Source organism: Schistocerca serialis, chromosome 8, assembly GCF_023864345.2.
Source record: "Schistocerca serialis cubense isolate TAMUIC-IGC-003099 chromosome 8, iqSchSeri2.2, whole genome shotgun sequence".
NCBI classification, from domain to species: Eukaryota; Metazoa; Arthropoda; class Insecta; order Orthoptera; family Acrididae; genus Schistocerca; species Schistocerca serialis.
The window spans coordinates 97,334,668-97,359,851 of NC_064645.1; the positions used below are offsets into that span (position 1 = coordinate 97,334,668).

Below are 25,184 nucleotides of genomic sequence, written 5' to 3' on the forward strand. Positions count from 1 at the left end.
GGACTTGGACTCGAAACCCCGCTGACCGATCTATTTGGACACGGATAGCCTGGACAGGTCAGTCAGTCAGAGGTTTATCCACAAAAGGCCAAGTTCAGGTTAGAGTCTCAGTCCAGCACAGATTTTTAATCTTGTAGAAAGTTTCAGAGTGCCACACAGTCCAGTGCAGGGTGAAATGATCATTCTGAAATACTGTTGCTGATTGACTTCATTGGCATCTACACCTACATCTTCAAACATACTTTGCGAACTACTACAAAGTGCATGGCAGAGGGTACTTTGCTTGGAGCCACATTTCCAGGTCAAGTCACAGATGGAGTGTGGAGTGCTTAAATGCATCTGTGTATGCTGTATCTAGTGTAATTTAATGTTCTGGGTCCCCAATGGGAGTGATATATGGGCGAATGAAAGATACCTCTAGATTCTTCACTGAATACTTGTTCTTGAAATTTTGTAAGCAGGCTTTTGCAGCATAATTTGCATCTACCTTCAAGAGTCTGCTAGTTCAGATTTTTCAACATTTCCATGATGCTATTGTGAGAGTTAAACAAATCACTGACAGTTTGTGTGCTAGCCTTCATGGTATACATTCAATATCTGCTGTTATTCCTATTTGTTATGGATCCCACTTAGACCGAAAGCATTTTCACAGTATCCTGCTAATGAATCAAAGTCTCACATACCTAAAGGGGGTGGACAACAAGATGGAAACAGCTAAAACACAATGTATTACCACGCCTAAAACAATCTAGGAATCCCATTGGTATTCAAAACAGCTTTCACTCGCCTCAGAATGGATAAATACAGGTCCTGCGTGGTTTTCAAGCAAATATTACTCCATTCTTCCTGCAAAATATTGGCAACTTCGGGTAACGATGGTGATGGTGATGGTGATGATGATGATCACGCTCATTTCTCTCCAAAGTAGACCACAGAGGCTCTGTGGCGGTCAACAGAGTTATGACAATCCATCATTGTGCTCAAAAAATCACCCCTGGACGTTGCACGCTATGTAAACAGAGCCGTTGGTATGACCTGATCAACCAAAATGGTGACATAATAGTTGGCAGTAGCGCGAACTTTTGGGGCACATGGAGTACCACGATACAGCTACCCAAATCGTCACTCTTAGGACGTAAACCTGGCTAGAAGTTGGAAACAGTGTGAAACAACACTAATCCGAGTAAATGACTTTCTTCTGATGCTCCATAGTCGAGGTTTAATGGCTTCGGCACCACGTTTTCCTTGGACGAGCATTTGCATCACTCGTCAGTGTATTTGGAATTCCAGCTGGGTCTGCAATTTCCAGCTTGTGAAGCTCCGTCTGTGTTGCTTTGCTGCTGACATGGTCCATGAGCGCGATATTCAGTTCTGCAGTGACTTTTGCAGCCGTTGCCCTCGTATTTTTCGTCATAATCCTCTTCGATGACCGTCTGCCACGATCACTCAACACACATTTTCGTCCGCGATGTGACTTAGCGGATGATGCTTTTCCACTTTCCGTGTATGCGGTATAAATCTCCTATATGTTGCCTCTTCAAACACGACACACTTCGGCTCCCTTAGTTACGGACGAAGCACTCACCATTCAGGCACCAACGATTTGCTTAGTTTCGACATAACTACACTACTGGCCATTAAAATTGCTACACCAGGAAGAAATGCAGACGATAAACGGGTATTCATTGGACAAATATATTATACTAGAGCTGACATGTGATTACATTTTCACGCAATTTGGGTGCACAGATCCTGAGAAATCAGTACCCAGAACAACCACCTCTGGCCGTAATAACGGCCTTGATAGGCCTGGGCATTGAGTCAAACAGAGCTTGGATGGCGTGTACAGGTACAGCTGCCCATGCAGCTTCAACTCGATACCACAGTTCATCAAGAGTAGTGACTGGCGTATTGTGACGAACCAGTTGCTCCGCCACCATTGACCAGGCGTTTTCAATTGGTGAGAGATCTGGAGAATGTGCTGGCCAGGGCAGCAGTGGAACATTTTCTGTATGCAGAAAGGCCCGTACAGGACCTGCAACATGCGGTCGTGCATTATCCTGCTGAAATGTAGGGTTTCGCAGGGATCGAATGAAGGGTAGAGCGACGGGTCGTAACACATCTGAAATGTAACGTCCACTGTTCAAAGTGCCGTCAATGCGAACAAGAGGTGACCGAGACGTGTAACCAATGGCACCCCATACCGTCACGCCGGGTGATACGCCAGTATGGCGATGACGAAGACACGCTTCCAATGTGCGTTCACCGCGATGTCGCCAAACACGGATGCGACCATCATGATGCTGTAAACAGAACCTGGATTCATCCGAAAAAATGACGTTTTGCCATTCGTGCATCCTAGTACGTCGTTGAGTACACCATAGCAGGCGCTCCTGTCTGTGATGCAGCGTCAAGGGTAACCGCAGCCATGGTCTCAGAGGTGATGGTCCATGCTGCTGCAAACGTCGTCGAACTGTTCGTGAAGATGGTTGTTGTCTTGCAAACGTCCCCATCTGTTGACTCAGGGATCGAGATGTGGCTGCACGTTACAGCCATGCGGATAAGATGCCTGTCATCTCGACTGCTAGTGATACGAGGCCGTTGGGATCCAGCACGGCGTTCCGTATTGCCCTCCTGAACCCACCGATTCCATATTCTGCTAACAGTCATTGGATCTCGACGAATGCGAGCAGCAATGTCGCGATACGATAAACCGCAATAGTGATAGGCTACAATCCGACCTTTATCAAAGTCGGAAACGTGGTGGTACGCATTTCTCTTCCTTACACGAAGCATCACAACAAAGTTTCACCAGGCAACGCCGGTCAACTGCTGTTTGTGTATGAGAAATCGGTTGGAAACTTTCCTCGTGTCAGCACGTTGTAGGTGTCGCCACTGGCGCCAACCTTGTGTGAATGGTCTGAAAAGCTAATCATTTGCGTATCGCAGCACCTTCTTCCTGTCCGTTAAATTTCGCGTCCGGTAGCACGTCATCTTCGTGGTGTAGCAATTTTAATGGCCAGTAGTGTAACTAAAATCCGTCCTAAAAGGCCGCGGAAGGCCCAATGGTGCTGATGACTGCCGCGTCGTTCTCAGGCAATGCGCGTCACTGGATGAGGATATGGAGGGGCATGTTGTGAGCTCACCGCTCTCCCAGCCGTTGTCGTTTTACGAGACCGGAATCTCTGCTTCTCAGTCAAGCAGCTCCTTAATTGGCATCACAAGGGCTGAGTGCACCCTGCTTGCCAACGGCGCTTGGCAGCTCGAGACTGTCACCCATCTGAGTGACAGCCAAGCCCGACAGCGCTTAACTTCGCTGAGCTGACGAGAGCTGGTGTTACCGCCGCGGCAAGGCCGGTGGCGTAGCTCCGACATAGTGCACTCAACGATCACACAGCACCCTGGTGTGACTACGACTGACACTTGAGAAGTATTGAGGACTTTCGCAATTACCGATCGTTAATCAAATACGAGGACGCAACCTGCAGGCTTGGATATCATCTGGATTTATGTTCAAGAATGCATTTCTCGCAGTGTTTCCACATTTTTGTCCATCTTCTGTACGACTAGGCCTATGGGATTGTTCCATTTCATATCCCTCTGATTTGTCATACCCGGGTGTTTGTACCAGCTGATGTTTCTCGCTTTGTGAAGTGCACAATTTTACATATCTGTACGTTTAAAGCAAACTTGCAATCTTTGCACCACTTTTAAATCTTATCAACATCTGACTGGATGTTTGCGCAGACAGTACTTCCGTTTGGGTAGATAACTGCATCGTTTTCGACTAGCTGGTTACTGTAGATGGGTTTTTCAACACATTTGTATGATTACTTTGTTCTCTAGAGCCAAAGAAACTGGTACACCTGGCTAATATAGTATACGGCCCCAGCGAGTATGCAGAAGTGCCGGAACACAACATGGCACGGACTCGACTAGTATCTGAAATAGTGCTGGAAGGGATTGACACCATGAATCCTGTAGGGCTGTCCATAAATCCGTGAGAGTACGAGGGGGCGGAGGTCTCTTCTGAATAGCACGTTGCAAGGCATCCATGATATCCTCAATATGTTCATGTCTAGGGAGTTTCGTGGCCAGCGGAAGTGTTCAGACTCAGAAGAGTGTTCCTGGCGCCATTCTGTAGCAATTCAGGACGTTTGGGGTGTCTCATTGTCCTGCTGGAATTGTCCAGGTGCGTCGGAATGCACAGTGGGCATGAATGGATGCAGTTGATCAGACAGAGGTAGTCTCCATAGCCGTACACATTCACCCGCTCGATACAGTTTCAAACGAGACTTGTCCGACCAGGCACCATGTTTCCAGTCATCAGAGGTGTTGAAGGGCCCAGGCGAGGCGTAAAGCTTTGCGTCGTGCAGTCATCAAGGGTACACGAGTCGGCCCATATCGATGATGTTTCGCTGAATGGTTCGCACGCTGACACTTGTTCATAGCCCAGCATTAAAATTTGCAGCAGTTTGCGGAAGGGTTGCACTTCTGTCACGTTGAACGATTCTATTTAGTCGTCGTTGGTTCCATTCTTGCAGGATATTTTTCTGGCCGCAACGAGTCTACTGCGCTCCTGATATTCACGGTACACTCGTGAAATGGTTGTACGGGAAAATCTCCACTTCATCGCTACCTCGTAGATGTTGTGTGCAATCGCTCGTGCGCCGACTATGACACCACGTTCTAATTCACTGAAATCTTGATAACCTGCCATTGTAGCAGCAGTAACTCATCTAACAACTGCGCCAGACCCATGTTATCGTGTATAGACTTCGCCGACCGCAGCGCCGTATTCTGCCTCTTTACATATCTCTGTATTTGAACACGCATGCCTGTACCAGTTTCTGTGGCGCTGAAGTGAGTAATTACTTTCTGTTGCAAACATAATGTTTTCTCGCTGAATGCCAGGGTACATTTCTGGCGTCAAGTGTACGCGATACCCTGTTGGATAACAGAAGCGCCAGCGAAGTTGCTTCGCCAGAGCGCCGAAAATTCCAAACTTGTGTTAATAATCCGATAAACCGAGCGCCAGCGCGGGGCGGCAAGCGGAATCTCTCGGCCTGGCAGCGGCCCCGACTCTGCGCGAACAAGCCGAAAGGGGTCGCATACGTAATGCGCACCGGGACGCCATATGTATGCATGGCTTGTTCTGCCCTCACCGACGCACAAGAACCAGTGCCGGTCTGCCAAAGGCTTGTCCGCGTTCTCCGCAGATCCTTTCCTTTCCTGTGCTTCCCGCACTGCGTCTATTTGCTGCCGAACGGCGAACAGCCTCACGCGAAGGAACTGCGAAACAAAGAACTGCGGGCAGTAGGGAGGGTCGGTGGAGGGGGGGGGGGGGGAGGGGTAGAGGACGGAGGGGGGGGAATGAAATAGTGTCGGCGGGGCTTCCGCGCAGTCAAAGTCGAGAGGCGGAATTAGGGCCTCGCAGTGCCGCAGCCGGGGCATAAAGAGGCATACGCCGAGAGGGAATGGAAAGCGAAATACGATCGCCCGCCGGCGTACTCTACTCTTCGGAAAAGGGGTGGCGAGAGGGCGCGGTGAGGGATGCGGCGGGTTTCCTCACTATTACTTTCACGCCTCTTCCGTGTCGCCGCCGTTCTTTACGGTCTGGCGTGTGAGATGTGGCGCGGGGAATACCCCGCCTGTGTGGCTCGTAAAACAAAAAAACAGGCGCGCGCCGCGTAGGATGCGGCGAGTGTCGACGCCGGCTGCGGTGGTGGGCCGACTCCGCGGCGTAATCTCTGGGCCCACCGGAGGATCAGCCTCCTAGCCGGTCTTACGGCGGGAAGCTCGAGTTATGCCTCGCCACCGCACTGTGTCCCCAGTAGCGACGACACGCGAGACTGCTCTTTGAACTTTTTCGATGGCCTCTGTCAATCCTGTCTTGTAAAGATCCTAACAATACTTCAGAAGAGGATGAACAGGCGTACTGTAGGCAGTCTTGTAGAGTTGTTACGCCGTCTACGACTTCTGCCAGTAAAACGCACTCTTTACTTCGCCTTCTCCACGCAGTTTTCTGTGCGATGGTTCCAATGTAAGGTTGTTCGTGACTGTAACACCTAGGTATTTATACGCACGGAAGCGCCAAAGAAATTGGTATAGGCATGCGTATTCAAATACAGAGATATACAGGGTGTTTCAAAAATGACCGGTATATTTGAAACGGCAATAAAAACTAAACGAGCAGCGATAGAAATACACCGTTTGTTGCAATATGCTTGGGACAACAGTACATTTTCAGGCGGACAAACTTTCGAAATTACAGTAGTTACAATTTTCAACAACAGATGGCGCTGCGGTCTGGGAAACTCTATAGTACGATATTTTCCACATATCCACCATGCGTAGCAATAATATGGCGTAGTCTCTGAATGAAATTACCCGAAACCTTTGACAACGTGTCTGGAGGAATGGCTTCACATGCAGATGAGATGTACTGCTTCAGCTGTTCAATTGTTTCTGGATTCTGGCGGTACACCTGGTCTTTCAAGTGTCCCCACAGAAAGAAGTCACAGGGGTTCATGTCTGGCGAATAGGGATGCCAATCCACGCCGCCTCCTGTATGTTTCGGATAGCCCAAAGCAATCACACGATCATCGAAATATTCATTCAGGAAATTAAAGACGTCGGCCGTGCGATGTGGCCGGGCACCATCTTGCATAAACCACGAGGTGTTCGCAGTGTCGTCTAAGGCAGTTCGTACCACCACAAGTTCACGAAGAATGTCCAGATAGCGTGATGCAGTAATCGTTTCAGATCTGAAAAATGGGCCAATGATTCCTTTGGAAGAAATGGCGGCCCAGACCAGTACTTTTTGAGGATGCAGGGACGATGGGACTGCAACATGGGGCTTTTCGGTTCCCCATATGCGCCAGTTCTGTTTATTGACGAAGTCGTCCAGGTAAAAATAAGCTTCGTCAGTAAACCAAATGCTGCCCACATGCATATCGCCGTCATCAATCCTGTGCACTATATCGTTAGCGAATGTCTCTCGTGCAGCAATGGTAGCGGCGCTGAGGGGTTGCCGCGTTTGAATTTTGTATGGATAGAGGTGTAGACTCTGGTGCATGAGATGATACGTGGACGTTGGCGTCATTTGGACCGCAGCTGCAACACGGCGAACAGAAACCCGAGGCCGCTGTTGGATCACCTGCTGCACTAGCTGCGCGTTGCCCTCTGTGGTTGCCGTACGCAGTCGCCCTACCTTTCCAGCACGTTCATTCGTCACGTTCCCAGTCCGTTGAAATTTTTCAAACAGATCCTTTATTGTATCGCTTTTCGGTCCTTTGGTTACATTAAATCTCCGTTGAAAACTTTGTCTTGTTGCAACAACACTGTGTTCTAGGCGGTGGAATTCCAACACCAGAAAAATCCTCTGTTCTAAGGAATAAACCATGTTGTCTACAGCACACTTGTACGTTGTGAACAGCACACGCTTACAGCAGAAAGACGACGTACAGAATGGCGCACCCACAGACTGCGTTGTCTTCTATATCGTTCACATCACTTGCAGCGCCATCTGTTGTTGAAAATTCTAACTACTGTAATTTCGAAAGTTTGTCCGCCTGAAAATGTACTGTTGTCCCAAGCATATTGCAACAAACGGTGTATTTCTATCGCTGCTCGTTTAGTTTTTATTGCCGTTTCAAATATGCCGGTCATTTTTGAAACACCCTGTATAAACAGGCAGAAAGTGGCGCTGCGGCCAGCAACGCCTATATAAGACAAGTGTCTGGCGCGGTTGTTAGATCGGTTACAGCTGCTACGATGGCAGGTTATGAAGATTTAGGTGAATTTCAACCGGGTGCCATAATCGGCGCACGAGCTACGGGACACAGCATCTCCGAGGTAGCAATGAAGTGAGGATTTTCCCATAGGACCATTTCACGGGTATACCATCAATATCAACAATCTGGTATAACATCAAATCTCCGACTCGCTGCGGCCGGAAAAAGATCCTGCAAGAACCGAAGCAAGGACGACTGAAGAGAATCGTTCAACGTGAAAGAAGCGCAACCCTTCCGCAGATTGCTGCAGATTCCAGTGCTGGGCCATCAACAAGTGTCAGCGTGTGAACCATTCAATGAGACATCATCGATATGAGTTTTCGGAGCTGAAGGCCCACTCGTGCACCCTTGATGACTGCACGACACGAAGCTTTACGGCTCACCTGGGCACATCAACATTGACATTGGATCGTTGATGACTGGAAACATGTTGCCTGGTCGGACGAGTCTCGTTTCAAATAGTATCGAGCGGATGGACGTGTACGGGTACGGAGACAACCTCATGAGTCCACGGACCCTGCATGTCAGCAGGTGACTGTTCAAGTTGGTGGAGGCCCTGTAATGGTGTGTGGCGTGTGCAGTTGGAGTGATATGGCACCTCTGATACGTCTAGATAACGACTCTGATTGGTGGCTTTTACATAAGCATCCTGTCTGACCACCTGCATCCATTCATGTTCATTCTGCATGCCGACGGACTTTGGCAATTCCAGCGGGACAATGCGGCAACCCACACGTTCAGAATTGCTACAGAGTGGCTTGAGGAACAATCGTCTGAGTTTAAACACTTCCTCTGGCCACCAAATTCTGCAGACATTATTGAGCATTCTGGGATACCTTGCAACGTGCTATTCAGAAGAGGTCTCCGCCCCAGCGTTCTCTTACGGATTTGTGGACAGCCCTGCAGGATTCATGGTGTCAATTTCCTCTAGCACTACTTCAAGCATTAGTCGAGTCCATGCCACGTCGTGTTGCGGCACTTCTGGGTGCTCGCGAGGGCTCTACACGATATTAGGCAGGTGTACCAGTTTCTTCGGCTCTTCAATGTACACAACTGGCCATTAAAATTGCTACACCACGAAGAGGACGTGCTACAGACGCGAAATTTAACCGACAGGAAGAAGATGCTGTGATATGCAAATGATTAGCTTTTTAGAGCATTCACACAAGGTTGGCGCGGACAACGTGCTGTCATGAGGAAAGTTTCCAACCGATTTCTCATACACAAAACAGCAGTTGACCGGCGTTGCCTGGTGAAACGTTGTTGTGATGCCTCGTGTAAGGAGAACTCCGTACCATCACGTTTCCGACTTTGATAAAGGTCGGATTGTAGCCTCTCGCGATTGCGATTTATCGTATCGCGGCATTGCTGCTCGCGTTGGTCGAGATCCAATGACTGTTAGCAGAATATGGAATCGGTGGATTCAGGAGGGTAATACGTAAAGCCGTGCTGGATCCCAACGGCCTCGTATCACTAACAGTCGCGATGACAGGCATCTTATCCGCATGGCTGTAACGGATCGTGCAGCCACGTCTCGATCCCAGAGTCAACACATGGGGACGTTTGCAAGACAACAACCATCTGGACGAACAGTTCGACGACGTTTGCAGCAGCATGGACTATCAGCTCGGAGACCATGGCTGCGGTTACCCTTGACGCTACATCACAGACAGGAGCGCCTGCGACGGTGTACGTACTCAGCGACGAACCTGGGTGCACGAATGTAAAAACGTCATTTTTTTTCGGATGAATCCCGGTTCTGTTTACAGCATCATGATGGCCGCATCCGTGTTTGGCGATATCGCGGTGAACGCACATTGGAAGCGTGTATTCGTCATCGCCATACTGGCGTATCACCCGGCGTGACGGTATGGGGTGCCATTGGTTACACGTCTCGGTCACCTCTTGTTCGCATTGACACTTTGAACAGTGGACGTTACATTTCAGATGTGTTACGACCCGTGGCTCTACCGTTCATTCGATCCCTGCGAAACCCAACATTTCAGCAGGATAATGCACGACCGCGTGTTGCAGGTCCTGTACAGGCCTTTCTGGATACAGAAAATGTTCGACTGCTGCCCTGGCCAGCACATTCTCCAGATCTCTCACCAATTGAAAACGTCTGGTCAATGGTGGCCGAGCAACTGGCTCGTCACAATACGCCAGTCACTACTCTTGATGAACTGTGGTATCGTGTTGAAGCTGCATGGGCAGCTGTACCTGTACACGCCATCCAAGCTCTGTTTGTCTCAAGGTCCAGGCGTATCAAGACGTTATTACGCCTAGAGGTGGTTGTTCTGGGTACTGATTTCTCAGGATCTATGCACCCAAACTGCGTGAAAATGTAATCACATGTCAGCTCTAGTATAATATATTTGTCCAATGAATACCCGTTTATCATCTGCATTTCTTCTTGGTATAGCAGTGTATATACCTGTCTCTGGCCTTACGGACTGTCTCCTGTTTACATAACCTGTGTAAATATCGTTTTCTATTATGGTGAGCAGCTTCGAAACTATCTCCTATTCCATTCGAGTGAAATTACGAAACGAATATCGATCTTTATACTCGTATATATGTGATAAAATACGTTATTTTAGCGTTCAATGCAACATCGAGATTATGAATATTATGCATGGCCTAACTGACATGAGACACTATACCTTAACCATGTCCAATTGAAAACCGCAAATGGGCAGAAAATTGAATTGTCTTAACGAGTAATTTCTGCTAGTATGTATCTCAGATTGCTGAAGAGCATTATGCAGTGATCTTGTATCAGTATTTCGCTGTTTAAGCCATCGAAGAGTCCTGAATCTTCTTCGCGATTTTCTCCACCCTTCTTCGACAATCGGTAAAGGAGTTAACACTGCTATTTTACCTGCGTCCATTTTCATAAAGAAAATGTGTGGTTCGAGAGCCAAATAAATCCGACAACTGCCGCTGGAGAGGGGGAAATCACGTTAAGCAGCTCGTCCCGTGTGTAGGCAGCGCTCTTCTCTCGTGGGGTCGGACGTCCCATCCGCATCCACGTCAACACTAGCTGCCTCGTCCCGTGTGAGGACAGCTTTCTCTCTCCATGGCTACCCACGCAATCTCCTCTTGGTACTGAGATCCTGCTCACATACCAATCTACTCCTTCCTTTCCCACTATCCGCCCCAATATCTACCTTTATCTCCGTAGATATTATCCAAAAGACCCCAAAAACCTTTTCTCCCCTGTGCAGCTCTTTTAACGTTTTAGTGAAAGTATAGTGCTTCTTTTTAAAGAAATTCGCCGTTTTTGCAACGTGTTTTAAATATATATTTTTGGTTTTATATTAAAAAATAATGCCAACAGGTTAATATCATAAGATGCTATCACAAAATCCATTTTTTATAGATTTTAAAAACTTGCAAATTTTTTCACCTTTTAGCCCTTTCATGGTTTAAGCTCATTTTCTACTTTCTGTTTGCAGTGCTACTTTATCAGTATGGTACATATAGAAAAAATCTAACAAATATATGCCAAAACGCTCACGTCAATGAAAAACTTAAAATACCATAGACATGTTTTCCAAAACGAGATGGAAGAATGTCGTATCATATATCAATGATTTCTTCTAAGTGGTTTGTTGGGACGTATAATGATGCACAAAGTAGTAGAATCACTAACAAGTCCAGTAAGAGTTTAAAAATAGTGTTAGCTGCGCTGGGAACCGCGCGGTCAAGGACACCTTGCCACGGTTCGCGCGGCTCTCCCCGTCGGAGGTTCGAATCCTCCCTCGGGCATGGGTGTGTGTGTGTGTGTGTGTGTGTGTGTGTGTGTGTGTGTGTGTGTGTGTGTGTGTTGTCCTTAGGGTAAGTTAGTTTAAGTTAGATTAAGTAGTGTGTAAGCCTAGGGACCGATGACTTCAGCAGTTTGGTTCCATAGGAACTGACCATAAATTTCCACAACAATAGTGTTAAACACTGTTACTGACTCCAGAAATTCTTTGAGTGGAAAAGGTTATGATCTGATCTGACTTGATTTTCGTCGGAGAATGCACTGTGGCACTACAAAAACACGCCGCGCATTTGATGATTCACAATCTACTATACAGGGTGGACCAACTGTTCGTCTAAAATTGTGAGCCATATGTTTGTGACTTTTACAGCGCCATCTATCACAACGCGAAAAATGTGGTCCAACTAAAACATTCATATTTCTTTACGTACTACACGAATATGTAATTAAAAATGGGGGTTCCTATTATAAAAAATGCAGTTGATACCGGTTTGACCTAAGGCAGCGTTATCTAGCGGGCCAACCATAGCGCCATCTGGTTTCCCCCTTCAAAGCTAGGCAACTTCCGTTCTTTGTAGTTTTTTTCGTTTGACGCTTATTTCGTGAGATATTTGGCCCGGTCACGATCATTGGACCACCCAGTATATACAGCACGTGTTCCGTAATATTTTTCTCTAAGTTCCGAAAGCATCGTGCTAAATGACAGCCTAAACAGATCCGGAATACAAACGGCCCAGCGCTCAAAACTGCATATTACTTTGCTATGACTTACATGTTCCATCAACCACGAAGACCTTTGTGTACATTTTAAAGCTTAGGATGGAGAGCGGAAAGTTGTACTACTGATAGCCCCCTCCCCCATCGCCTCCTCCCCGATATGGGGCGATGGGTTTGAAGTAACAATAAAGAAAAAAAAAAGGTCTGTGCTGAGCAAGTGGCGGTTGTGTTGCAGGACGTGTTCCGGCTGCTGACTCCGGGCGGAGGCGGCTACGGCGCCCCCGACGGCGCAGCCCCTGCCGCAGCCGCCGCCCCCAGGAGCTGCCGCCAGCCCGCTCTCGAGAGGGGCAGCGTCTTCGAATACCGGCGCGCCCAGGAGTCCGTCTGAAGCCGCCGCTTCCACCTCTGCTGGGCGCCACTGCTGATTGTACATAACACAGTGTAACCCAAAATAAAGTACGCAAGTGCTACTCAAACTTGGGTGTCTCTCTGTCTACTATTCCTGTTCCTACCTGGCCGACCTAGTGCAGCAACTGCCTGCTGCGCTCCTAGCTTTTCCTCGGGATTTGCCAGGCAGTGGGTCCACAGGGGTACCGAGGAGCGTCGGGGGAAGATCGTCTCGCATCGGACGCGCAAGATTTTCCGACATTACGATATTTCTGAAGGTTTTATTGGAACATTCTTCACCACACGCAATGCTGTGGTATTATAAATGATACACCTTCTGACAATACCACCACTTGGAAAATAGGTTAGATGTCAGATTAATAATGTTGCTCACGCAGCATATGTTCGCTTTATCGGGCAACAACAAAGTTATTGACTGTAGATGGTGTCGTCGGAATGGACTGTAAAAAAGTCATTAATTTTGCCACTTATCTTGAATGGATTCCCACGAAGATTTCGTCGAAGCTGTTATGGCTCATCTTGTTGATTCTAGGGTGATTCCACTTTGACTGCTAGAAGGTCCAGAACAGATGTGCAGAACTATAGACCTATATATCTAACGTCTGTCAGTTGTAGAATTTTGGAACACGTATTATGTTCGAGTATAATGACTTTTTTTGAGACTAGAAATCTACTCTGTAGGAATTAGCATGGGTTTCGAAAAAGACGATCGTGTGAAACCCAGCTCGCGCTATTCGTCCACGAGACTCAGAGGGCCATAGACACGGGTTCCCAGGTAGATGCCGTGTTTCTTGACTTCCGCAAGGCGTTCGATACAGGTCCCCACAGTCGTTTAATGAACAAAGTAAGAGCATATTGACTATCAGACCAATTGTGTGATTGGATTGAAAAGTTGCTAGATAACACAACGCAACATGTCATTCTCAATGGAGAGAAGTCTTCCGAAGTAAGAGTGATTTCAGGTGTGCCGTAGGGGAGTGTCGTAGGACCGTTGCTATTCACAATATACATAAATGACCTTGTGGATGACATCGGAAGTTCACTGAGGCTTTTTGCGGATGATGCTGTGGTATATCGAGAAGTTGTAACAATGGAAAATTGTACTGAAATGCTGGAGGATCTGCAGCGAATTGACGCCTGGTGCAGGGAATGGCAATTGAATCTCAATGTAGACAAGTGTAATGTGCTGCGAATACAAAGAAAGATAGATCCCTTATAATTTAACTACAATATAGCAGGTCAGCAACTGGAAGCAGTTAATTCCATAAATTATCTGGGAGTAGGCATTAGGAGTGATTGAAAATGGAATGATCATATAAAGTTGATCGTCAGTAAAGCAGATGCAAGACTGAGATTCATTGGAAGAATCCTAAGGAAATGCAATCCGAAAACAAAGGAAGTAGGTTACAGTACGCTTGTTCGCCCACTGCTTGAATACTGCTCAGCAGTGTGGGTTGATAGAAGAGATAGAGAAGATCCAACGGAGAGCAGCGCGCTTCGTTACAGGATCATTTAGTAATCGGGAAAGCGTTACGGAGATGATAGATAAACTCCAGTGGAAGACTCTGCAGGAGAGACGCTCAATAGCTCGGTACGGGCTTTTGTTGAAGTTTCGAGAACATACCTTCACCGAGGAGTCAAGCAATATATTGCTCCCTCCTACGTATATCTCTCGAAGAGACCATGAGAATAAAATCAGAGAGATTAGAGCCCACACAGACGCATACCGACAATCCTTCTTTCCACGAACAATATGAGACTGGAATAGAAGGGAGAACCGATAGAGGTACTCGAGGTACCCTCCGCCACACACCATCAGGTGGGTTGCGGAGTATGGATGTAGATGTAGATCTGTTTTTAGCAATATTTGAAGATATAACAAATGCGTTTTTCAGGAAATTCTGGATGATCAGACAATCCTAGATCGGAACAATGGCATGGTAGAAATAATATTTGACTTGGTCTTCACGATCCACATTTTTATGAAACTTCTTGTAAATTCACATATACTTCTTCTTAATTGTCACATCATCAAGAAAACGTTTTGTATCAATCTTCATATATTTAATTACCACTTTAACCAAACACAAGACTTGACTGTTCTTTTACAAAGCGAAATAACAACTTAACTTCTGCAAAGTGAAACAAATACTACTCTGTGCGCATTCGCGCCAAAACGGTTACAAGTAAGTCAAAGATTATGACAGTCTCACACAAACGAATACACACAAGAACCATATCACTATAATATATCGATACATCGGAGTACCTATACATTAATAAAACCAAATGTGAATATTGTCACAAAAATATGTCTGTTACTTCGCAGAAAAGTAGTACGATATTACTGGTATCGATAACTGGGGTTGGACTGCCGTAATGGTCACGTAAATAGAGAACCATTACAGCCTCCACATTTTTTTTAAATTTATTTTTTATTTTTGTTTTTAATGTGGAGGCTAATGTCAGGAACTACTGTAGCGATTTTGATACGGTTTTCACCAATACATAGATCCATTCACAACGAAGGCACGTGTGTATTACCGCTACACCATACACGTCGTCTGGCCGTATATACGAGGGTTATTCGGAAAGTGAGGAACGATTGGTCGCGAAATGGAAACCACTGTGAAAATCCGATGGAGTTTTGCACAGGTGTGTTGGGCAGTTTCTCTAGTATGCCCGTCGATTGCGTTACGTCGTTCTTATTAGTTCTGAGCACACAGGGAACACACAAAGATGCCTAGAACAATAGCGTCTCCCGCCAAGTGCGAGGGCCTGGTGAGAAATTTCGCCTGAAGCTACGCAGCCAACATTACATAACTGGCGTGCGGTTTCTTGTTCAGGACAATTCTCCGCCGCATTCTGCAGGGGGAATGAAGATGCTACTGCGTCGTTTTCAATTGGAAATGTTTGATTACCCACAATACAGCCCGTAATTGTCTCCCTCTGAGTTTCATCTCTGCTCACATCAACCGCTGGCTATGAAGACAATATTTTGGCACAGACAACGAGCTTTGGTACAACGCTACGACAAACGTCTGATTCGGATCGTCGTCTATGGAGAAAAGTAGCTGGAAGCTGTAGCTAACTGTTGCAAATAAAACAGTTTTTATTTTCACTGTGGGATCCATTTCACGACCTATCGTTCCTTACTTTCCGAATAGCTCTCGTACAAGGGGAAGGTCTTAGACACGACCAATATATTCGGCTCGTATTCGGTAAGTCGCTTGCATACAACATAAAATGGGAGTACCTGAGATATTTTGGGTCAAACCCACCCCCTCCCTCCATTTTTTTTAACTGCTTCTAAAGTTCATAACGTGGAGTCGACTCAAAATTAAGGGGACCGATAGAAAATTGAAAACTGAGCATGGTTTTGTCGTTGTGCTCTTCAGTCCAAAGACTGAATCGACGCAGCTCCCAATGATACTCCATCCTGTGCAAGCATCTTGATCTCCAAGTAACTACTGTAACCTACATCATTCTGAATCTGCTTACTGCATTCATCTCTTGGTCTCCCTCTACACAATTTTTACCTCCCCCCCCCCCCTCCCGCATTCCTCCAGTACTAAACTGGTGATCCCTTGATGTCTCAGAATGTGTCCTGCCAAGCAGATCGCTTGTTCTTGTCAGATTGTGCCACAAATTTCTCTTCTCGCCAGTTCTGTTCAGTACATCCTCATTAGTTGCGTGATCTACCAATCTAATCTTCAGCATATGTTTAACTTCCATACATGGCTACACTCCATACATATACTTTCAGAAGAGGCTTTCTAACACTTGAATCTTTACTCGATTTTAACAAATTTCTCTGCTTCAGAAACGCTTTTCCTGCCATTGCCAGTCTACATTTTATATCGTCTCTACTTCGACCATCATCAGTTACTTTGCTTCCCAAATAGCGAAACTTATGTATTAGCTTAAGAGTCTCATTTCCTAATCTGATTCCCTCAATATCACCTGATTTAATTCGACTATATTCCACTATCCTCGTTTCTCTTTTGTTGTTGCTTATCTTATATCCTCTTTTCAAGACACTGTCCATTCCATTGAAGTGCTCTTCCAAGTCCTTCGCTGTCTCTGACAGAATTACAATGTCATCGGGAAACCTCAAAGGTTTTATTTATGCTCTCTGGACTTTAATTCCTACTCAAAATTTTTCTTTTGTCTTCTTTACTGCTTGCTCAATATATAGATTGAATAATATCGGGGATAGGCTACAACCCTGTCTCACAATCTTGTCAATCACTGCTTCCCTTTCGTGTGTCTCGACTCTTATAACTGCCTTCTACTTTCCCTAAAAATTCGCTCCCCGTATTTTACCCCTGCCACCCTTATAATTCGTAAGAGAGTATTCCATTGTCAGAATGTTATAAATGTAGATTTGCCTTTCCTTAACCTATCTTCTGTGAGAAGGTGTGGGCTTAGTATTGGCTCGTGTGTTCCTACATTTCTCCGGAACCCAAACTGATTTTCTCTGAGGTGGGATTCTAGCAGTTTTTCCATTCTTCTGTAAAGAATTCGTGTTAGTATTGTGACTTATTAAACTGACAGTTCTGTAATATTCACACCTGCAGCACCTGCTTTTTTGGGATTGCAATTATTCTAGTCTTCTTGAAGTCTGAGGGTATTTCGCTTGTCTCATACATCTTTCTTATCAGATGGAAGAGTTTTGTCATGGTTGACTCTCCCAAGGCTATCAGTAGTTCTAACGGAATGTTTTCCTAGAAATCGAGGAAATGTATTTTTTTCTACTATCGCTTATGTACCCCATAAAGTAAGCGCCGTTAAACGAAAGCGTTTTTGGCCCAGCGGCCAAGGTGTCTGGTTGGGAAGCAGAGAACCTGTGCTGTTGTCAGTGGCATTCTGCAGTTTTTTGTTACTTGTATCTTTTCTCGCATCAAAATTGGCGGGAATGAGAGGATTAATAAGGTCAGTAAATCACGGGGAATAATAGCAACGTAGGGAAAACAATTCACAAACGACTTGGGTTAGTAAGGAATTAAAATTTTAAGCCTCGTTGTATGAAAACAATTCCGAACAAGACTGCTGCGAAAACTTGCATTCGACACACGTTATCGCATAAGAGAGAAAAACTAGCCCTTGTTGCTGTTGGTAGTCTGCATAAAATAGCGGATTTTTACGCGGTTCAGTATTTCGTTATATCGTCTGGAAAATTGTTGCGTAAAGTTTTCCCGTGCTTATAATAAACTAATGATTAATTTGGTCCTCGAGGTAGAGGAGAGATCAATCGATTAATGCACACATTAAAAAGATGCTACATCACTAGCTCCAAATCTGAGAAATTGACAAATTCAGTTTATAAAAATATCTTGAACATTTTAAAACCCTACGTTGCTGATAATAAGCTTTGTCTGATATTGGATTTCTGGAGTGGACAAACTAACACCGTCATTTGTGATAGCATGTATATAGATCGAGGGTCAACCGACTTGCACTATAGAAGTAATATCGCCAAACTGCACAACTGTGTGCCAACAACGTGATGTTCATTCGTATCAGGAAGTCAAAAACTTCAATTCGAGATTTAAAATTACAGTCGGCTTATGGAAACACAGCGGGAATTGCACAATCGAACGGATGCATTAACGATTCACAACACAATCGATTATCAGGTTTCAGCATCGATTTTTCAGACAGTGTTACCGTATACGAGATATGCATCAAAATTAATTCCCGAAAAAGAAATAATTTTAACTGTGAGCAAAGTTTGCTTTCCTCTGAATCTTCGGAAGGATGTACTTGCGCGACGACTGCATTCATTAGATGTTCTTGGTGCCGCGAGTGTACTTGCTTCAAATGTTTATACGGCAAGTACCATCTGTCTAGTTGTTCGAAGGAAATTGAGGATTGAAAAAAGACACTGTAAATCGACTAGAATTAATGTTTTAATTCCTTACTAATGAAAATCGTTTGAGAAATTTATTTGCCTACCTTTTCGTTATTCCCTTTTTCATTTACTTATCTTGTTAATCCTCCTGTGCCCTTACCTTTTGGATACATAAGTGACAGTCGAAGAAATTTCTTTCCTCGATTTCTATGGAAGTGTGCGTTAGCGGCCCTTGCGTGTTGAAGAAAAATGCTCAGTTTTTAATTATCTATCGATCCCGTCAATCCTGAGTCGATTGCGCTTCATTAACTTTATGGGTAGTATTCTCAAAAACGGGGCGTTGTCGAATCAAAACATCTTAATCTTTCATTTTAGGTTGAGCACAGGCGACCAGTTAAATATGAACCGAATCGGTCGTCCGCCCCCTAGTTAATGCTACCCTTGCAAAGCCAGGACGGGTCGCTAGTAGCATAATTATAAAAATCGTTGTCTAAGAGTATACAAGCGTCGATTTTTTATATTTTCCCACTTTTTGCATTTCAGTCGTTTAAATTGTTGTAGGGCTGTATCGGGCACGATATTGTAGCGGGTAACAATATCATTTTTGTTACAAAATATTTTAATTAGACCATAAATGGTTATTACCATTAAGATAAATAACTGTAAGTTACACATCTTAGAGCAAATTTACACACTGGGACAAAGTTGACTCATATAAGCAAAAATAATCACGAGGGCTCAGTTCTTATGGGACCAACCCTCATAAATATGGTACTGAACCGAACCAGTCTTCTTCGAAGGTTTCACTGATTGGAGAATATTGTTTCCTGTTCATTACTGAATGTTCTCGGAAAAACTTATTTCCTAAAATAGGTTTCGTACACACTTCTTTGTTTTCCGCCAAAGCTATGTCTGTCTAACTTAATTTAGTTCTGGAACAGAATATTTCTCACTCGCTTCCCTGACTATCTTGCGTACTACGGTTTCCTTCGCGTTGTTTGCATCCCATTCATGCTGTGACTTCTCAGTATTTGCCAATTAAAGAAAGATGAGGCGTAAAAATTTTAAGTTTTTACGGCATAGGCTTTTTTCAATACCGCCTGGAATTGCTTTGTCCGATAGTATACTCGAATGTATCGCTGCCTGGTGCTTTAACATTCCCACTGCTATTACGTGAGCTAAAACATTGTCACCGCCTACGATATAGAGTGTAATATCAGTTGTATCTAAATATACAACAAAACTTGAAAACAAAACCGAACACACCGTTCGTGCACCGGAAAACTCATTACAGACAAATACCTCGGTGCCACTCTGAAACGCACAGTTGTTTTGAGTCAAACTCGCGTGAGATTTCCTGTTCCTCCATAGTTCACACACTAGCGGTGCTTTGGGTGCTTCCGCTAGCGGTAGAGTTTAGAAACAGCTGTAGTCCGATACAATCAGCTGACAGATGCTAACCGACCTTTCCCTGTTCGGCGCAAACACACGCCGTCCCTGTCGCCGCAGGTGCTAAACTCATATTCTGTGACCTCTCCAAATAGGAAGCTATCCGTGCGTTTTACCTAACTAGAGTTCCACCCATTTCTGTAATTCCTGTCATTAATCCTGAAATTAATAACTTTTTTCCACGCCAAATAGCGCGAACTATGCATGCGATGCGTGATGTTTGCTTCACTCACGACGGATTCTGATGTAAAGATCCGGCTGGAGCTCCTGCTTTCCTGGCACCAAAAAATACCATATTTGCGTCAAAAGTTGTCTCTGTATCTCGGGGATTAATTGTACTTCGGAAACTTCGTGGTCTTAGTTTCATGAGTCCCTTGTCATTATTCGTGCAGATGAACAGAGATAACGTAACGAGGCAAAAGTTATTTAAAACGAAAACGCTAGACGTAACACAAACTAAAGACAACAAGAGTATACAGGGCAGAAAATGGCAATACTCCGGTAAGTAAATACTCATTTAAAAATATACAAATGAAACGTTAAGTGCATGTTGTGAAATGTGCACGTAGAAGTTCACAGCAGGACTGTACTGAAAAAAAAAAAAAAAAAAACTACAGTTCCACCAGAGCGCAGATGTGAAGATTGTACCATGCAGTACCGTAAGTGCCGCCAATAAGTAATAAATATGTGACAAAAAATTTGTAAATATTTGTCACAGAAGTTTTTAACATACATAGTTACTCATTCTTGGGGGGTTCGTACAAAATTACTGTGTGTGTGGACAGAAAGTAATACCCATCTGTCTTCGTGAATTGTGACTCCATAAAGTGTGCTTTTGAAATACGTAGGGCTTTCAGAAAACAAGCTGCACATGTTGTCCCACGTTAAGACCATTACCCAAAGGAGTGATGCATTGTCGGAAGAAAGTAAAAATTTCTGGTTTCGTCAGAATTTCATGATGAATCAGAATGCAATGTCCACCAAGTCGTGGTGAAATGATGCCAACAATTTGACAAGGGCCGCACAGACCGGGGTGATGCTTCGAGATGAAGAGGTTGGCACAAGAGAGGAAGTCGCGGCAGGCCGCACCAAACCAGTCAGAAGACTGATGACTCAAAAAAAATTGTCACTATGAGGCTAGCGTGTTTTCCAGTGCTACATTACTTTTATTTCTTCGTTGTACGTCGGATGTGACAACACTTCTGCAGACATAATTGTGGTGCATTTTCTACTTCTGTTGGATCAACAGCTGATGTGAAAATAGCAAATTTTCCAACGGCAATAAATCGCTAGAAAGAAAAGAAGATGAGATAGAAGAGGAGTAAGGTGACAAGAAGACAGCTTATAAATGCCAAACAAACCGTCCAACGAGGCTGAAAATCTCCAGTAGAGTCGTATGAGCATTTCAGACGAAGTAACTAAAAAGTACACTTAATCTCAACGGTAAGACAAGTTATTCAAAGTGCCTGAAGGCATGGCGCACTTGCTTTGAAGATATAACCGAGAAGAAAGCAACTCGCGGTACTTTACATCGTCCAAAGAAAAACAAAGAAAGGGGTGTACGAACCATGAAACTCTGCCGGTGAATTACCTCTGATATTTGCAGTTCATTAGCGACGGTTAAAAACATTTACTTTCCATAAATAACGTAAATTTTCATAGTAACCCTCCCTCGTAATATTCCTCTTGAGGCCCGGTGTGATTCTCCCTCTCTCTCTCATACTGTTTTTCAAAAAACAAAGTCTGCACAAAGTTTTGGAAACCATTTTAGTCATAAACCTAAACATACATCAGTGATCAAAAATATGTTAAACGAAACATGTAATGAAGAATTGAAGGTTCAGAAGAATGAAAAGGTGCTAGAAAATGTGCTTTTGCTAATTAAGTGCGCAAAAGGTGCTGACGCCGGTTGTTTTTACTGCATCATGTCTTTGCATAAGTTATCTACAGCCACTCAAATAAGGAACAAATTGTAGATACAGCATCTAAAAATCCTAGGTCTAGCGATGACCTTTGTTTGATGAGATTACTTTCAAATCCTGTATCGTTTAGTCCTTGCTGAAGGAGTCTACTAAATTCTGATATGCTCGGCGCGGTTTTTGCTAAAATTTCAGTCACCCGCTATGCGACGAACTTTACTTTGACTGCAAGATAATTGTAGTCATACAATGCTGCTGAAAATCATGGCATACCTCCTGATATCGTGTCGGACCTCCTCTTGCTGCACAAGTCGCTGGATGTCCGCACTAGTAAAACTGAACCATGCTGTCTCCACAGCCGTCAACTACTTTGACAGTGTTGCCAATGCAATGCTTTGTGCATGAACAGACCTCTCGGTTACATCCCATAAATATTTGATCGGATTCACGTCGGCGATCTGGATGGGCAAATCGTTCGCTCGAATTTTCCAGAACGTTCTTCAAACCAATCGCGAACATTTGTGGCCGAGTGACATGGCGCATTGGCATCCATAAAACTTCCATCTTTGTTCGAGAAAATGAGGTCGAATGGCTGCAGATGGTCTGCAAATAGCCGAACGCAACCATTTCCAGTCAGCGATAGGTTCAGTTGGACAAGAGTACCCAGTGGATTCCATGTAAACACAGCCCACGCCAGTATGGAGACACGACCAGCTTGCAGAGTGCCTTGTTGACAACGTGGATCCATGGCTTCATGGGGTCTGCACCACTCTCGAACTCTACAATCAGCTCTTAACAACTGAAATCGGAAGTCATCTAACCAGGCCACGGTTTTCCAGTCGTCTAGGGTCTAACAGAAATGGGTATGAGTCGAGGAGAGGCGGTGCAGGCGAAGTCGTTCTGTTAGCTAAGGCACTCGCGTCGGTCGTCTGCTGCCATAGTCCATTAAGGCCAAATTTCGCTGCACTGTCCTAACGGATACGTCTGTCGTACGTCCCACATTGATTTCTACGGCTATTTCTCGCAGTGTAGCTTGTCTGCCTCTGCTCTCGGTCGTTAGGCCGGTATTACACTATCAAACTTCTTTGTCAAAGATTTGATCAAAGACGTGATCAAATATTCCGTCAAATATATTTGACAAAGATCTTTGACGTAGCGCTAGAAGGGGTATTACTCTGTCACATTTTTCGTCAAAGTTCAAGATGGCTGACAAGAAGTTGTTTTTAACCGCAGCAGTTGCATGTACCACAATTGCACTGTGTGCACATGCGGAAGAGAAGCGGAGGGAAAAAAGGAAACGTACCTGTGTGAAGCTGTGGGTTTTACGACAACACGATAAAAGCATTCAACAAAACTTGGTACGTGAGATTATAGTGGAGGACGTCAAGTTGTACATCAATTACTTAAGAATGAATGAGCGTACATTTCTGTATGTGCTCAGTGAAGTGTATCCTCATACCACAAAGCACAATATTTACTTAAGAACTGCTACATCTGCAGAAGACAGACTCACTGTAACACTCCGATTCCTTGCTACAGGAGAGAGTTAGGTTAGGTTAGGTCTCCAATCTTCTTAATCTATTTTTGTATTAAGGTTGCCTCGCGTTGTAAAGGGCCTCGTCAGCTTTATACATCTCTATTAATTTTGTAGTTGTGAATACACACCAATTGTATTTACTGGCAATGTTTATAAAAACACTACAGATGACACAACACTGCAGCGATGCTAGCGCTCCACGTGGTAACATGTCACATTGCAGTGAACAGAAGACCAGCGGCATCTTTGGTCAAATCTACAGCGAGGCACTAGATTTGATCAAATATTTGGCGACATTTGACAAAGTTCCCTATTACACCATCAAATTTCTTTGACAAAGATATTTGATAGTGTAATACCGGCCTTGAGTGAGGGCAGTCGGCCACTGCGTTGTCTGTGGTGAGAGGTAATGAGTGAAATTTTCGTATTCGTGGCACTCTCTTGACACTTTGGATCTCTGAATATTGAAGTTCCTAACGATTTCCGAAATGGATCGTCTCAAGCGTGCAATTCCAACTACCATTCTGCGTTCAAAGTCTATTAATTCCCATCACGTGGTCACAATCACATCCAAAAGCTTTTCACGTGGATCACGTGAGTACAAATGACAGCTACGCCAGTACACTGCCTCTTTATGCCTTGTGTACGCGATACTAGCGCCATCTGTATGTGTGCATATCCCTATCCCATGACTTCTGTCACCTCATTGTACGTGGGACGTAATGTTGTTGTTGTAGCCTTCAGTCCCGAGACTGGTTTGATGCAGCTCTACATGCTACCCTATCCTGTGCAAGCTTCTTCATCTCCCAGTACTTACTGCAACCCACATCCTTCTGAATCTGCTTAGTGTATTCATCTCTTGGTCTCCCTCTACGATTTTTATCCTCCACGCTGCCCTCCAATGCTAAATTTGTGATCCCCTGATGCCTCAGAACATGTCCTACTAACCGGTCCCTTCTTTTTGTCAAGCTGTGCCACATACTCCTCTTCTCCCCAGTTCTATTCAATACCTCCTCATTAGATATGTGATCTACCCATCTAATCTTCAGCATTCTTCTGTAGCACCACATTTCGAAAGTGTCTATTCTATTATCGTCCATGTTTCACTTCCATACATGGCTACACTCCATACAAATACTTTCAGAAACGACTTCCTGACACTTAAATCTATACTCGATGTTAACAAATTTCTCTTCTTCAGAAACGCTTTCCTTGCCATTGCCAGTCTACATTTTATATCCTCTCTACTTCGACCATCATCAGTTATTTTGCTCCCCAAATAGCAAAACTCCTTTACTACTTTAAGTGTCTCATTTCCTAATCTAATTCTCTCAGCATCACCCGGCTTAATTCGACTAAATTCCATTATCCTCGTTTTGCTTTTGTTGATGTTCATCTTATATCCTCCTTTCAAGACACTGTCCATTCCGTTCAACTGCTCTTCCAAGTCCTTTGCTGTCTCTGATAGAATTACAATGTCATCGGAGAACCTCAAAGTTTTTATTTCTTCTCCATGGATTTTAATACCTACTCCGAATTTTTCTTTTGTTTCCTTTTACTGCTTGCTCAATATACAGATTGAATAACATCGGGGAGAGGCTACACGTCTCACTCCCTTCCCAACCACTGCCTCCCTTTCATGCCCCTCGACTATTATAACTGCCATCTGGTTTCTGTACAAATTGTAAATAGCCTTTCGCTCCCTGTATTTTACGCCTGCCACCTTTAGAATTTGAAA

The 25,184-nt window shown here is 44.6% G+C and overlaps 1 protein-coding gene across 1 annotated transcript in view; it reads left to right on the forward strand.

Moving 5' to 3' along the window:
* LOC126416286 (5-oxoprolinase) overlaps positions 1 to 12,755 on the forward strand; it is a 164,548-nt gene extending 151,793 nt beyond the window's left edge. The window contains exon 20 of the mRNA XM_050083936.1: positions 12,515 to 12,755. Within this exon, the coding sequence (XP_049939893.1) occupies positions 12,515 to 12,667 (153 nt within the window). The 3' untranslated portion in view covers positions 12,668 to 12,755. The remainder of the gene's footprint in view (positions 1 to 12,514) is intronic.
* Positions 12,756 to 25,184: the final 12,429 nt, after the last annotated feature.